General features: G+C 40.6%; 1 protein-coding gene across 8 annotated transcripts in view; it reads left to right on the top strand.

The window, feature by feature from the left end:
• The window catches only part of LOC142027296 (leukemia inhibitory factor receptor-like), a 54,944-nt gene that overhangs the window by 15,019 nt on the left and 24,579 nt on the right, over positions 1 to 15,346 (top strand). For all 8 annotated transcript variants that reach the window (XM_075021185.1, XM_075021186.1, XM_075021187.1 and 5 more), the window contains 7 exons: positions 6,318 to 6,472; positions 7,189 to 7,309; positions 9,358 to 9,509; positions 11,241 to 11,404; positions 12,249 to 12,423; positions 12,706 to 12,975; positions 15,066 to 15,195. In XM_075021185.1, coding sequence (XP_074877286.1) covers positions 6,391 to 6,472; positions 7,189 to 7,309; positions 9,358 to 9,509; positions 11,241 to 11,404; positions 12,249 to 12,423; positions 12,706 to 12,975; positions 15,066 to 15,195 — 1,094 coding nt within the window. In that variant the 5' untranslated portion in view covers positions 6,318 to 6,390. The remainder of the gene's footprint in view (positions 1 to 6,317; positions 6,473 to 7,188; positions 7,310 to 9,357; positions 9,510 to 11,240; positions 11,405 to 12,248; positions 12,424 to 12,705; positions 12,976 to 15,065; positions 15,196 to 15,346) is intronic.

Below are 15,346 nucleotides of genomic sequence, written 5' to 3'. Positions count from 1 at the left end.
GGAGGAAAGGAAGATACTGGAAAGCAGGTGCAGCTGTGCGTTGGCCTTAGACCCTGAGCCAGGTGAAATATTTACTCCAGCTGGGGTGCACCTTTACTCTTGCTGGTAAAATTTCTTGCCAGAATGCTTGCCTTTGTAGATGGTGCTTGTGACCAGGAGCTTTGAAAATGAATTGCTGAAGTGTTCATCCTTGTGTTGAGCTTGTGTGTTGCATCCTGACATCTCACATCACTTCATCTTGCAGAGCAGAAGCAGGCTGAAGTGGCTGCAAGGTAACTGCGGTAGCTTCCCAGCATCTCAGAGGTGATGCTGCTGTTTGGCAGCTAGAGGAAGCAGTGAGGAGGGAATTTTTCTCCTCATGCTTGACAGGAAAAAAAACAACAAAACAAAGTTTGTCTCAAAGGACTGAAAATTTGGCCTTGTGCACTGCGACACATTTACTGTATAATATCTTAACACCCTGTCTTTGTTTCCTTTTCCTCCACTGCAGATTAGGAGAGTGCATTCGGTGCAGATAGGCAGCTTGAATTATTTTATCAGCTTTTGGAAAGCGAAATAGCAGATTCTTCAATTAATTCCTCAGAACTGGGGAAAGCCAGATTCCCAGATGGGATTCAGCCTTCATTTATAAAGAGTTTTAGTGATTCATGTCCTGCAAATCTTTTATAATGTGGAATACTGCCATGTTATAAAACAGAGAGGGAAAGCCTGCATTTAGATTACTAAAGAGAGATTTTTGTCTCAACTTCGGGAATTTTCTTAAGGAGGTGGAAGAATGTACTCTATTGAAAAACAGCCAAACCCCCTCAAATAAATCTTATTAGTTCTACTTCCATTTTTCTTATTACTAAGCTAGCTTTAAAGTGAAAGACTGAAGGCTGTGGGATCAGCAAAGCTGTTCTCAAGAAAACCAGTTCATCTTCTGTTTCTGTGTTCATTGTCTTTACTGTCAGCTGTATTGGCAATTTGCTTGGTTTCCCAGAAATGTGTACTTCTGGCATGGTCTTTCAGATAGGGGAATTTTTTTGGAAGCTTTCTGTTGGCAATAGTAGGATATGTAATTTGATATATTCATTTTTATCTGGATATAGGCGTGTTTGCTTTCACTTTGAAGATTAAATTAGTATCTTTGGGTAGAGACAAGTAAAATGAGTGTTCTCCATCTGCTAAGCAGAATAATTTTTCTTCTAGCAATGAGGTTTTGATCTAGGCACATACTTAGCCACCTGCATTTCTGCCTGGCTGTATTTGGGGTGATGGCTGTTCAGTATTGCCAAAAATGCAGCCTGCCATCAGGCACTACAATTTTTAGTTGATGTGCTATATAATAATTTTCCTTGAGAGCTTTTAATGTTCCATTTGTTGGTAAATTACAATGATACCTTTAACTGTGGAGAAAAAAACAAATAAATTGTAACTTGAGAAAATTTATTGACAAAGAGATTTCTTCTATTATGTTTAATACATATGTTTTTACTGTTTTCGTGGTTTTGTCTAGTATTCTCCACTTACAGTTCCCCTAAACCTTTTGTATAAGCTGACTTTTTAACCATTTCTTCTTAGGTGTCTGCTTGTGGAGCACAAAAATAGCCATAAAAAGTGTGGCCACTGAACCTCAACTCACAGATTTTTTTTAAAACCAAATCTGGAGGGTTGCGACTGGCAGATCAGACTGCAGGCAGAAAGCAGGCCAGAAAGATTTTTATCTGTTTTGTTTGTTTTCAAAGTGGTTTCCAAGCACTCGACAATGAAAGAGATTTGGAGACCAGAAAACTCAAAAGTAGAACAAAGCTTTGGAGAACTTATGTGCTTAGAGAACTTATCTGTTACAACTGACTAAGAAAATACTTTTTGTTGTTGTTGTTGTTCTTTAAAGAGAATCGAGCATTTGGTTAACTATGCTTTAAAAAAAGATATGCAGAACCAGTTAAGCCAAGAAATAACATAATATGAAACACAGTCAGTAGGAGACATACCAGTTATCTTCTGTTTTTCCCTTTGAGTGGTTAAGTCTAAAGAGGCTGGTAATGTCTTGGCATGTCAGTGTCAAACAGCTGGTGCTGCCCTAATTTTCTCAGCTTGTCCCAGAAACTTTAACCTTCTTTACAGCTGACAAGATTTTGAAGGAAAGCTGTCCACAGCTGCTTTTCTGAGGTGCACATTAATGACTTGGAGTCCTTTCCCTCTCTTCTATCTGACCACCAGTAGGTGCACTGTATGGATCAAAACATCTTTAAAATTCATCTAAAAGTCCACAGTTGGTATTTAGCTGTTTCAAATAAGGGCCACCATCCACTGGCTTCAGTGATTAAGAATCTGAATCTAATTGTTCCTTCGTTATCATATCTGCATAAAAAGCAATTTAAAATTACTTCTTTCTGACCACAGGCACAAGGATAGTTCCTCTGCACAACATAAAGCCCTGAGCAGAAGTCAGGACTTCTACATGTACTGTAGCTTCCAACAGTTATTGTGGAATCCTCCTTTTAGTAGCTGCTCTGAAATATGGGCAATTATATACTGAAGCCTGCCATGTCTTTGCTGTTGGTATGGCATGAATCTGCATGTGAATATGAGATGCAACACAATGTTGTTCCTTAGCATGGATTTATGTGAGGCTTTTTCCTTATTTTAAAATTTCAAAAGCGAAGACCTTTTCAGGCAAGGCCTTTAAGATGAATTTGCTGTGCAAATATACTCATGCTAAGCCAGGAGGTTTGCAGTCCATTTGAGGATGAGGTTGGAGTCTGAAGTACTAGATAAACAGCTATGTGGGAGCTTTATACAGTAGTATCCAGGGCTGGATCACATGCTGAAACTGAGTCAACAAGGTCTGAATGTTGAGAGAAAAGCAAATATGGCATGGGCTGTGTAAACACATACTATGCATAGGTTTGCCTTAGAAAAGTTCCTTCATTGTGCTTGATAATGCTCAGGCCTCAGGGGGCAGAAATATTTCAAAGCTGAGGATACAACAGATTTGGTCCAGAGAGAAATATTTTTTCCAGGAATGGTCAGAAATCTAGAAACTGAGACTGGGAAATGATGAAAAAAATTGGAGTTTTTAAGGAAGGAGCTAGTAGAGACCTGGTATCAGTCATCTTTGTAAGAGGTTGACTGCAAGATGGAGAATAAACTGTTCTTTGTCTGCTGGAGATAGGACAAGGTAATGTGCTTAAAATGGAGCAAGAGATAGTTGTGTAGCACATTGGGAGCACTAATGGTAGTGCCAGTGAAGTGACACAAATAGATTGCCCAAGGCAATGAGATTGTTGTGGGATGTGCTATTGCTGATGGTTTTGGGGATGGATGTCTGTTAAAAATGCTTAGTTGCAGTTGCTCTTTCTGGTGGAGAGAATGGGCTGACCGCCTTCATCTTATTTTTTAAAAATAAAGATTTACAATATAAAGACATTTACACTTAGTGACAACTGCTCCTGTTGCACTACAGCCGGCCCTGGTCAAGGTTTTGCCTTCCTCTGACAATGTTGAGCTCTCTTGTCCTAAATAAATATCTCTGACTCTTATATTGTCCTATCCAGCTTTAGAGTATATCTGCCTGGAGGGTAACATGCTTTTCATGTCTCTCCAGGGTACAGAAAAACCTCCATGCCTTTTTTGAATTAGTCTTGAACTGATGGAAGGCAGCTTTCATTCAAAGAAAGTGAATTTCCTATTTTTAAATTACTTAAATTATTTTGTAACTTTGTAATTAAAACAAGCCTATAAATGGGGATCTTTTCTCCTGACTAATGGCATTTAATTATGCGACATGAGGCTTCAAATTGCCAACTTTTCAGCAAGCTATAAAATGTGTATGAGAAGACAGGAGCCAGGGAGTCTATGCTTCTTACGAAAGATTGTGGTTTACAAGACACTCATCATGCTCTGCATGAAAGTGCATAGGTTCCCTTTGGTGCCTGACTCTGAAACAGATACTAAAACTGTGCTTGAGTTAGGAGAATTTGGTATGACTCGAATTTCTTGTAATTCACTGCTATGATGTTACTCTTAAAAGTTCAGCAGTAGAGGGACTACTCAGTAAGTGGTGTTTTGAAAGAATTTGCAGAAAATCAGAAGATATTCTTGAACCACAGACACACACAGGTATAGTTGCTGAAATCTGCCTCATAAACCTGGCATGACCAAACAGGTTTTGCACAATCCTGTTCAGATAATGTGTTTAGAAAGTGAGAGGCTTGGGATTTAATTAACTCCACAATACAGTTTTCTCTCCTTCCAGTGGCATCAGTGCTTTCCCTTTTTTTCATTCTTTCCTTGGCTTTTGCTAACTGATAAGGGACTGTCAACAGATTTTGATGTAAAACTTGAAGTTCTGATTTTGGGCTTTTCTGCAAACCAGAAGTGGCCTTTGAAGAAGTACTCACAAACAAAGAGATATAATTCACAGGTCCATTGCAAATAGCAATCAGTCTTTTTATTCATGTAACACCCAGGTCTGTCTGAGTACTCTTCACATTTTTGATGAAGTGAGAGGTTTGTGAACAAAGTTTAAGCCTGGAGGTAACATCCCATATTTTCATTAGTAACGAGGATAATTAGGACATGAAGACCCTGAAAGACACCAAAATGCAGTGGGGGACTTTTGGCACAGAGATTATTATATTTTATGTGCTGGCAGGTTCTTGATTCATCTTTACCTGAACATGGATTTGTCAAACTTCACTTTTGATTTGGCCTGTAACAACTTGCACGGCATGGATATTACAGTTTAGGAATACGTAAAAAGAAGAACTGAATGTGTCTAGGGGTAATATAGCTTAAATTATGTTTTTAGCAGGGTCTTCAGGCAGCTTGAGAACATGGTGAAAATAAAATAAATGTTAATTTTTAAGGGTATTTCGTCCCTCCAGATGTAACGCTGGCCTTTATCATAGCATCTCTCTCAGCTCCTGTGCTGCCTAGGCCTTTCCCTTAGTCTGGTTATTGCAAATGAAGAGAAAAAAGAGAACTGGCCCCTTGTGAACAGCTCTGGATTATTTGACATATTGCTGATATGTTTCTTCTCACACAGTGCAGATTGGTGAGGGACAGAAGAGCATTTCAGACATTCCCAGCTGTCCCTTGAGGGAGAATTCCTTCAAAAAAAAAGTAATAAAAAATATACAGTTGTATTGCAGGGATGAAGGAGCATACTCCTAGTGGCGCAGAGGACTTCAGTGAAGAGAGGTTTCCTTCAAAATTACAGAGCCTTTTAGGCAAAGTCTGTTATTCTGACAATGATGTACATCTAGCTTTGGAAGAGACTTCTAAGACAAGGTCAGGAGCCTTTCCACTTGAGACTTTCAAAAGAATTAGCCTGGACAAAATGTGAGTTTTGGAAAACTACTCTGTAGGACAGGCTGGCTCAGCTATGTTCTTATGTGAAAGTGTCTGAGCTCCTGCTGTTGGTCACTGAGAGGAGGCCCCTTGCTACCTGGGAATTATGGTCTCTGGGAGGCTGCTCAAGTCTTCAGAGCTTTCCGGTCGCAGGGAAACAATGCATCAGGGATTGGGTGGGCTTCAGGATAAGCTTTTCCACAGTTTTCTCTTTGAGAACAAAAACTGACAGCAGCCAATGTGTGGGTGGAACTGAATGTGTACCCCTGATCCAGCTAAACAGTTGAGCTTCTCTTTGGAAAACACGCAGCCCATTAATCTTCAAAAAACTCATTAAATGTAATATTCTAGACAATTTTTACCTTAAGGTCAGTGTTTACAGCAACAAGTATCTTCTGGTAGAGAAATGGCTCTCATTTTTTCCTTTTTTTTTCCTCCAGACATTATTAATTAACACTGGATTGAACCAGTGATCCTGGGTGATCAGATCTGGTTCTGCAGTGTCTCAGGCATCCCATAGCTTTGAATAGCAGCGATATGAAAAGTGAGCAGCGGGGAGAGGAAAACAGATGGGTTCTCCTGTACCCTTAAACCCATATGTGAAGCAGGGGACATTTCCATTCATGGTATACAAGACCCTTTGTGAATGTGACATTTCATCTAAGTTGAAGAGACCTCTTCTAGGGGAATACCTTGCCATGTCTATTCTATTCTGGCCTGATAGTCCTGAAGGAGGCCTGTGGACACTTAGATTTTACATGTCTGTGATTCTTGAGGTTGTGTTTGAAATGCCTCACTGAAGACTTATGCATCAAAGAGTGGTTGGGACAGGGAAAAGGTTTGCTTGCCAGACAATGAAGAGAAGGGATTTGCTACATCTGGGTGCAGCACTGAAGAAGAAAAGTACATGGAACAAAAGTGGCGTTTGTGGAGTACCAGCTTTGGAATTTCAAAGATTTTTTTGTTTTTAATTTTAGAACTGACCAGCTTGTTGGAAGATGATGTTTATTCCTGCTTGAAGCTGCTGTTCTGAAAACAAACAGTAGAAGAATGTGGAAGAATTCAAGCCTTCGCTGCCTTTTAGCCCTAGCTATTTTATGTTTGAGAAGCCTAATATATAGCCAAGAGATAGGTGAGTCTATTGCAATGTAATTCACGAATTATTTTTTCTTTGTAGCTTCTGTACTGACACCATTTAATTACATTGCTTTCCTACTATATATATGTTCAAAAACCGTTGCCTCTGTGGTCCCACACCATCCTAGGGATGGAGGGGCTACCAGAGCTGGTCTCTGCTTTCCAGCACCCACTGGCATCTTGTAAACCAGTGCAGAATTTGGTGTTAAATTCTCCGTAATGCAACCGTGATAGTCTGCATGTGCAGTTGGTGTAAATGTCCGCATTGAGACCTTCTTGCTCTATATGTTGGCTGTCTGGGACAATTTCACACATTATCATTAATTGCCCTTCTGTCATTAATTGCCCTCCATGTGGGACAATGGAGGAAAGCAAAAAACTCATTAAGTTTATCATCAAAGCTTGCGGTTTTGCCATTGGCCCAAAGCCTGCTTATTAGGCTAGGCTAGGAACATGTATTGTGGAAAGAAACAGCTGCCTGTGTCATTACACACAAGTACAAACCCAGATTTTAGGTACTTCTAGAAATCTGGCAGTCTGTGGCTGTCTGTAATCAGGCACACAAATCATTCAACAATTTTAAAATACTGGCCAGACATGTATGCAATAAAAACGTAAAAAGAATGGCTATAGGTGTGAACATTAGCAGTTGTTTCACAGTTGGTTAGATTTGTCCTGCAGTTTGTGACTGTATTTCTTATATGATTTCAGGTTCTCTGGGGCACCCCCAGAATTTGAAATGTGTAACGCACAATTTACGTAAAATGATCTGTACTTGGGATGTCTCTTCTAAAGGAAGACATGGACAAACTGACTTTTGCTACACTACCAAGTAAGTCCCCTATATACCTGGTTGAAAACTATCGAATTATGATAAAAGCATAGTTATTCCTCAGTCACTGCCCACAGAATTTGTGACACTGTTGTTTCCCAGCATCTCCCCATCAGTTTTCCTTGGGTGGTGCTCCCTACAGGCACTGTTAACTGAGGCAATGGTGGGGTTTCTGGCAAAGTCTTGTTTCATGCTAACAATTCTCCTGCCAAAATCTCCTGATTGCTCTCTTCAAAGGACTGGAAGATGCTCTTGTTTACTTAGATTTCTCTGTGTCTGCCTAGCCCTTGCTGAGAGTTTTCATGAGGGACATCTTTAAACCAGGTTCAGTCCAAAAGGAAATGATAGTTGGAAGAAGCGAATCCTGATGTTATGGGCCAAAGTGGTAGAATATATGACATAAGTGTTGAGATTCACATGTGGAAAAACATGAAAAATCTCTTGGTGGCTGTCTTATAACCTTTATAAATTTTAAGCTGTCTGGAGAGCATTCTATTAGAGGAAATGTAAAAATTATTCCACAATAGCTTTTCTGAAGTGAATGCAAGTTGAAAATTCTGAGAGACATTAAAAAAACTTAAATCTTCAGTGTGTTTTTCACTAACGAGAACTACATGTGCAATTCCCCATGCTGTTGGTCTGCCAAATACTTATCATGTGCTAAGGATGAGTTCAAATCCTTTTTGCATCTTGATCCTGCCCCCAATCCAGATATTTGTACTGTCGTTTTTCCTGTAAATTCTGCAGGCAGCCCAGACTTGTCCTTGGGGTCCCTGGGCTTGGCTGCACTTCTTCCACCTAGTTGTTTGATTCTCTGTGTCTAGTTATTCCTCCTGTGTTGCCAGCTATCATTTCTACACAAAAAAACCCATATATATGTGACATTGTGGCCCAAGTTCAGGAGTGTAGAGTTCATGAGGTACTGCCCTCTAAACAAGAACAGTCATGTAGCTGCTGCTGTTTCTCCTTAGCAAAGCAGAACAGGCTTGGGTCCCTTAAGCAAAGAGGCTGAGGGCTGAGCTTAGTGCAGACCTCCCTGAGGGAAAGAGATTTTGTTTTTCAGTTGCCCAAACATCCTTTAATAATATCTCAGTACAGAATAGGAATAGCCTTTCTGAGCACTCAAGTCTCAGCTGTCCTTTGCTAGCCCAGGAGTCTTGCATGAATCTTAAAAGTTCAACCCAAGCTCTTGACTACAGCTGATGGGAGCTCCAGGGTCCTGTTCCAGTTCATAAGTGAGTAACAGTCCCTCAGCAGGAAGTCTGGCATTGTTCTCTTTGCTTTCCTTCCTCCCATCTTTCCCCCAAGAGGAAGGTCTGGATTTTTCCAAACTTTTTGCCTTTCTAGTTGCATATCAATGATAATGAGCAAAGGGACTTGACCCATCCATTATTGTTTCCTGTATGTATCTGCAGCCTCCAGACAAAGGCCAGATGACATTGTGCCAAGCACTCCACGAACATTATGCGCAGACTGTATTTCCATCTGGGAAATTAGCAATTCTCTCCCTGCCCTCTGCTCTTTCCCCATGAGCTGAGCAGCAAAAGGGAGCTAAAAGATTTGTTCTAAGATGGGGACACAGATGGGTAAACTTGCTCTTTGCACCCATATGCCATCTCTTTGAGAAGAAATGGAGGGAGAGGGAGTCAGAAAACATAAAGAGAGGGGGAGGTACTGTTGGGGTTAGTGGGGGTTATTTTGCTTATTTTGAGATACTGATTCATGGTGACTGTAGGTTTCAGAAATGTGTTTTTTGGTTAAAAAGTCAGTTTTTCACTTTGAAGTGTTCTCTTAACAACTAGGTAGCTGCATTATACAAGTAGTGCACAGCCTCTCACTATGATAAAAGTGACTTGAAAGATGAGGGAATGCCTGTTAATCTGATACTAACCAAAGCCCATGCAAGTCTTACTCCTTCACAAACTTAATATGGAGTGCTCTGTTATATTACAGAGAATTTGTGTTTTATTAGTGTCCTAGGAATAGGACTTAACTGCCTTAGCTTTCTATCAGCTGAAATACCTGCTTAATCCTCTCTGTCTTTTCAGTGACCTCCCTCCTCCAGTGTGTTCTAAAACTAAGGAGAAAAGGGTGGAGATTCCAGTCCCAGAGAGCTCCAGCATGGTGACAATAACCACAAACAGCATTTCTGGAACTGCTCTTGCTACCAAAGAATTTGAAATTCGCAAGGAAGACATCTGTAAGTATCAGGTCTTATGTGTGCACATAAGGCCTTTGTACTATGATTAACAATGCTCCAGAAGTGTATATGCTTGCACTTTTCTTTGGCAGTGTTCCTCTATGTAAAATGTTGACGTGCTGAGTCCATATAAATCTACCATACATAACAGGGTTTTTTCTCTCCCCCTTCAGGGGAAAGAAAACCACTCTTATCCATAGCTCAGAGCAGAGAAATCAAGGGCAGAATGTGAGGAAGAAAACTAAGTATAACGCTGTTACATCCCCCTAAACACTCTTCACCTTTTTTTTTTTTCCTAATTATAAATTAGGAGGGATTTGTAAACAAGTTCCTGATCTACGTACTGAGGTACCTGCATGGGTCATAAAGTGCATTTGGTCAGACTTGGCTTGGGAAAGGCAGAATAAACTTCCTAGTGCCTGTTCTCCCATTTTAAATGCTGAAAAGCTACAGAATTAAGTAGTTTATTCCTGCAATTTTACAACATTTTAAGGGAAGTTATATCATATGTCACTCCTGGCAGGATCGTACTTTCTTAATATATGCCCAACTTACCCATTCTGTTCAAATGTATATGAAACTAAGCAAATACATTTATGCTTGGAAGGTAGGCTGCATCATGTTGGAGTCATAGATAAATTAGTTTCCTCCCAGAGGAGGAAGATGGCATTGACACCATCTGTCACGCTTGCTCATAATTTAGGCATTGGTTTTGGTTTGCCTGATTTTTCCTTTAGTGCAGTCAAAACCTGAAGTCGGTAGCGCTTCTTAACCATGGCTCAGTTTTCTCTTCAGTTGAGAGCAGCTGAAGAACTTCAAGGAAACACACCTCAAAAATATGTGGGCAACACAGTGGGTTCTCCAGCATTTTGCTGATTCCAGGCAGGATGAGTCTCTCGGGTTCGTCAGAGTTTATCCCAAGTAGCGTGTTGACTGTGCCGAACACTTTGCAGGCTCTCAGAGCCTTGGCCAGGACCACAGTTGGATAAATCACACATTTGAGAAACAGGATTTATCCTGCACCAGGCCCAATGAACTGCCATAACCCTTGTACTACCATAATCCTTGCCTGCTTCTCAGCCTCTTGCTTCACCACCATCCATTCATAGAAGAGATGCTTCTGTTTAACCTCCCTGCCCTGTCCCCATCACTATGTCATGCCTTTAATATTTCTTCTGGTTTAAAATCACATTCTCCATGATCCTCTTCAGAGCCTCATGTGAGCTTCTTCCATCCTCTGCTTCTCCTCTCCTTTCTCCCTACTCTTGCTTTTGTTGCAAGTCCCCTCTTCCCTGCTGGTCTCCAAATCCCACTTCTTCCTTTGGGGGATTTTCCATCATCCTCCCTAGATGTGTTCTCATGTACACTTCAGAGACTGCCGCCATGTGTCCTTTATCTCTGTGGCATTGAATGAAGGTTGTGAAAGATAGGATGTCTTCCTTACTGTGCATTATGAAGAGTCATGTTCATGATCAGTTACTCATACATCTGCATGCTGAGATGTAAAAAGAAAATGCTACCTGGTGACTCATCAGCACCTGTGCTTTCCTGGGAACTTTCATGTTCAAGTAATGACAGAGCCCATCTTGTTCTAATTACAGAGGTTGAATTACATGTTTGTATGGCTACTAGCCAGTTCAGAGCAGAGAGATGTGGCTGTTAAACACCTGTAGGGCTGGTGTTGCTGACTAATGACTCGAATATGGGGTTTTTCCCCCTCTCTTTTTCAAGGGTTTGTTCCTCTGACTCCACGCATTCTTAGTTTGACACCTGACTTTTCAACTTCTACATTAAATCTGAAGTGGAGTGATAATGGATCAGTCTTCCCATATGGACTGGGTGCCTTTTGGCAGATTCAGATACTCCGCAAAGAAGCAATGGAAAAAGTTACACAAGTAAGTCCTTTTCTTCCTTTATGAAAAATATATATACAGTTTTTGCCCTTGGTAATATTCTGGGAGGTCATTTGAAGAAAGCTGAGAAGAATGAAAATTGTAGAGCTTTGCAGAACCTGAGTGTAGTCATGCTTCTGGTAGGTAACTTCTTGTTAAGTTTCAAAGTTATGAGGACACTGGCTACTATACTGTCAGTACTTATTCACAGTCACAGAATTTTTATTTTTTGTAATTTAGTACAGGTTTTTTTTTAGTTAGAACTTGCTTATGAATTTGGCAGCTATTTTACACTGTTATCTCTGCTTTACTTCTCCAATAGTGTCTCCAGTCTTGGTGGTCTTTGAATGTTCAGTTTGAGGTTTTTTTTCCTTTTTTTTTTTTTTTTTTTTTTTCAACCACAGTTACTCCAGGCCAATTTGTAGCTCTGTTCTATAATTTTTAGGAATGGAGGAAAGATAAAATCTGCAGCATGGGACTAATATTAGATGATTTTCATCTTGGAAAAGTTGGAACATTTCCCTGCCTGGGAGAGGCCCAGGATACTGAGATGCAGTATATACCTTTTGAAATGCTTGGCGAGCTTCCTGCTTTTTCTAAAATGTCTACCCTCTGGTATTTCTGGCTGGCAGTTATACCTGGCTGGTGGGCTGTTTAGCATCTTAGGCTTTTGTCCAAGTAAATTCACAACACAACTGAAAGTTAGGTGGGACACTCCAACCATCAGGATTTTATGATTTACTTCAGTTAATTTGCCATTCTGTTGACATCTGGGAGATTATATGTCATTACTAACAGGTATTCATAAACTCTCTCTTGGTTGTTTTTTGGGGGGCAAACTTTGTAGGTAACTTACTATTCAAAACTGACTCATGAAGACACCATTCTATCTTGGAACTGGACATCAGATATGCCTTTGGAGTGTACATCACACTATGTGAAGATTCGCTGTTACATTAATGTAACACAGTTTGTTGGCCCCAAGGATTGGAGTGAGTGGAGCCCAGTAGAAGAGGTCCCTGGTATGTTTGTTTCCTTGCCACCACATGGACTTTGATTGCTTTATCAAAAGTAAGCCAAAATAGAAGGAAAAGCATTAGGCAGTGATGGGCTGCTGCTTTTGGGGGTGTTTTGATTAGAGAAATAATGCAAACATTAGTTATGAAACCTAGTAAGCGTTGATTTGTATGCATTGGAGGGCTCCTCAGTCACATTTTAGCTGATCAGCACGATGTATATAGCAAATTGTTGATGTGGGTTTTTTGTTTGTTTGTTTTTATTTTCTGTTCTTCCTTCTCTCCTAGGAAAAGATACCGAGCCCAATGGGAGTGGGGTGTTTCCTCAGGACACCGTGGTGGCGGTGGGTTCAGATGTGACAATTTGTTGTGTCCATGAAGAAGGACAGCAGATAAAACGGATGACTTATGGACGAGAAACATACCCAATGATGCATCTGAGCAGTCGGAGCAGTGCAATCAGAGTGCTAAATGCCAGTGCTTCAAATACCAGTGGGACAAATGTAGTGTGCATACTGTCCAAAGATGAGATGGATGGAACTGTCCTGTTTGTAGGATGTATGTATCATTATGTTTACTAACCTTAGGAAAATCAAAATCATTTTGAGACTCTTAGGGTTCTGCTAGGAAACAAATACTATTGTGGCTTTTTTTTTTCCCCTGGCCTTTGGTTTCTAAGGATGAACTGGGATTGTACTTGTTTGATTTCACTGTGGAAACTCCAGCCCATGGAGAAGACACCAAGGCTGAGAGGATGAGGAGGTACCCATGTAAGCCGCCTTCTCTTAGAACCTGGCCCAGTGCTTGTCTCCTTGATCTCTTTTTCTAAGGGACTTCTTCATGGTCTGGAATACTTACTAGTTTATTGCCTTATGAGGATTCACGCTCAGTCTTTATCACTTTAGGTTTACATCTGTTCTAGTTTGGTCCCTGACAAGGCAAGAGTAAGAGCAAGAATTTTAAGTGAAAACATTCATTTACCAACCAGTCAAATGAAGACAATAAAACAGTTAGACTTGCAACAGCAACAGATGCTCATCCAGGGCAGTAGCTCCCTGGGAGCTAATTACAGCAAAGGAACACAGCTGACAGTTCATCTTTCCTGGAAATTCTTCTAAACATTCTTTTAGTATTTTCTTTAAAAATACTGAATCACTGTGTATCTTCTCTGTGTAACCATGCCAGCCTCAGAAGTCTCTTTGAGATACAGATACCTCTTAAAACAAACTACTGAAAGTACCTGGTTCTTTCCTGTAATTGGTCGCTTTAGATCTTTGTGTGTTTTCCTCACAAGGGTTTTGAGAGTTATCGTCTTCCAATAGCTGCCCATTAGAATCCTGTTCCTCATTACAAACGCCTGCCTTTGAACTTAGGGTCCTTGGGATTTAAGGAAAGGAGAGGAGAGACCGGACTTATTTTGAAAGTGTGTTCCCAACGCCAGCCTCTGCCTCCTGTCATTGACTTTGTGTCTTAAGTGTGTGATAGCAGATGCAAAACAGAGTCCAACCTTTTATGACTCAGCAAGATGACATTTTTACATTATTTGTGCAGTATTTGCTTTTGTGGGAGAATCTTCCAGGTAACTAAGTCTGTGGTTCATGAATGAAGGTTGTGGTAATCCTATAGGTTTTTCTCATACAGTAGTTTGTGAAGAGCTGGGATGTGGTGAAGTCTTTCCTGCCAGTGTTGCTTCTTGTGGTACCTGCTTAGTGGGAGGGGAGAGGACTTGTCATGATGCTTTTGCTGATGAGAGACATTTGGGGAAGTAAAGGTATAGGAAGTAAATGTGTATGCATACCAACTTGGTTAAGCCTAGGTCTGGCAAAATAAGTGTTCTTTTTGGCACGCTGCTCATAATCTGAACTAAGCCTGTCACTATAGCCTCTTATGTTAGTGCCCCTTCTCTAGGCCAGCTATGTGAATATTATTGTGCTACCTTTTGGAGAAAAGTGTATGTGACTTGAAATAAGTGCTTTGCTTAGTCCTAAATTAGCATGGTTACCCTCTCTGTTGGGATCACTGCCCATCTTCTCCAGGAAGGCACTCAAAGCTGCTTTAATATGGGAGCAAAGAACAAGCTTTAAAAGAAAAAAGATGGGCACTTCCAAAGCAACGGTGAAGAGGATGAGCCATTTGGGGCTTGCTTTAACTTTCAAATTCAGTGTGGAATTCATGCTAAAGGGAACATCTCCTTGACAAGACTTGCTTGGAGAATTCAAAGCAGCGGTGGGGCTGGCACATAAGAAAATGTGACGCACAGCCAACAGCATTCCTACATTGCTCAGCAGCTAAACTGATGCTCAGAATTTTGAAAAAGTCTTGGCAGAGTTTCAGTGAAACACTTCCAGGTCAGAGCCTGGAGCTTGTGAACATATTTGCATGTGATTTACCAGATTACCCACCCACTTAGAAGCCTAGAGTCAAGTGTTAGTCAGATGGGGCTGATAATTCTCCATCTGCTTAATTAGGATTTTTTAAAATCATATTATTTATAGGGTTGGAGTGTAACTATTACCATGTATTGGTGAGGCATGCAATCTAGACCCAGCAAAAACAAATGATGATACTTTCAGGAAACTAGTGGCCCAACTGCTGTACTAGGATGGCAAAACGTTGGCTAACTGTTTTGGTTTCCTTTTATGCTACAGATGCCCCTGATATTCCCCAAAACCTCAGCTGTGAAACATCCAACTTCCTGAATATTAAATGCACCTGGAAACCAGGCAGACCCAGTGGACTATACGGAAAACGAAGAACAAAGTATAGTTTATTTGAAAGGTAAACCATTTGGCAGTAAAAGGAGTAAAAAGAGTGGAACTGGAATATATCCATTACTGCCTGTGACTTTCTGCACCATGAAAGAGCTTGTGGAAGTCGAAACTAAACTAAGCTTGGAAAACCGTTGTCTAGCTCTGCAAAATTGCAATGG

Source organism: Buteo buteo, chromosome Z (genome assembly GCF_964188355.1).
Source record: "Buteo buteo chromosome Z, bButBut1.hap1.1, whole genome shotgun sequence".
NCBI lineage: Eukaryota > Metazoa > Chordata > Aves > Accipitriformes > Accipitridae > Buteo > Buteo buteo.
Note: the sequence above shows the minus strand (reverse complement) of the source record. Positions and strands in the feature narration are given on the sequence as shown.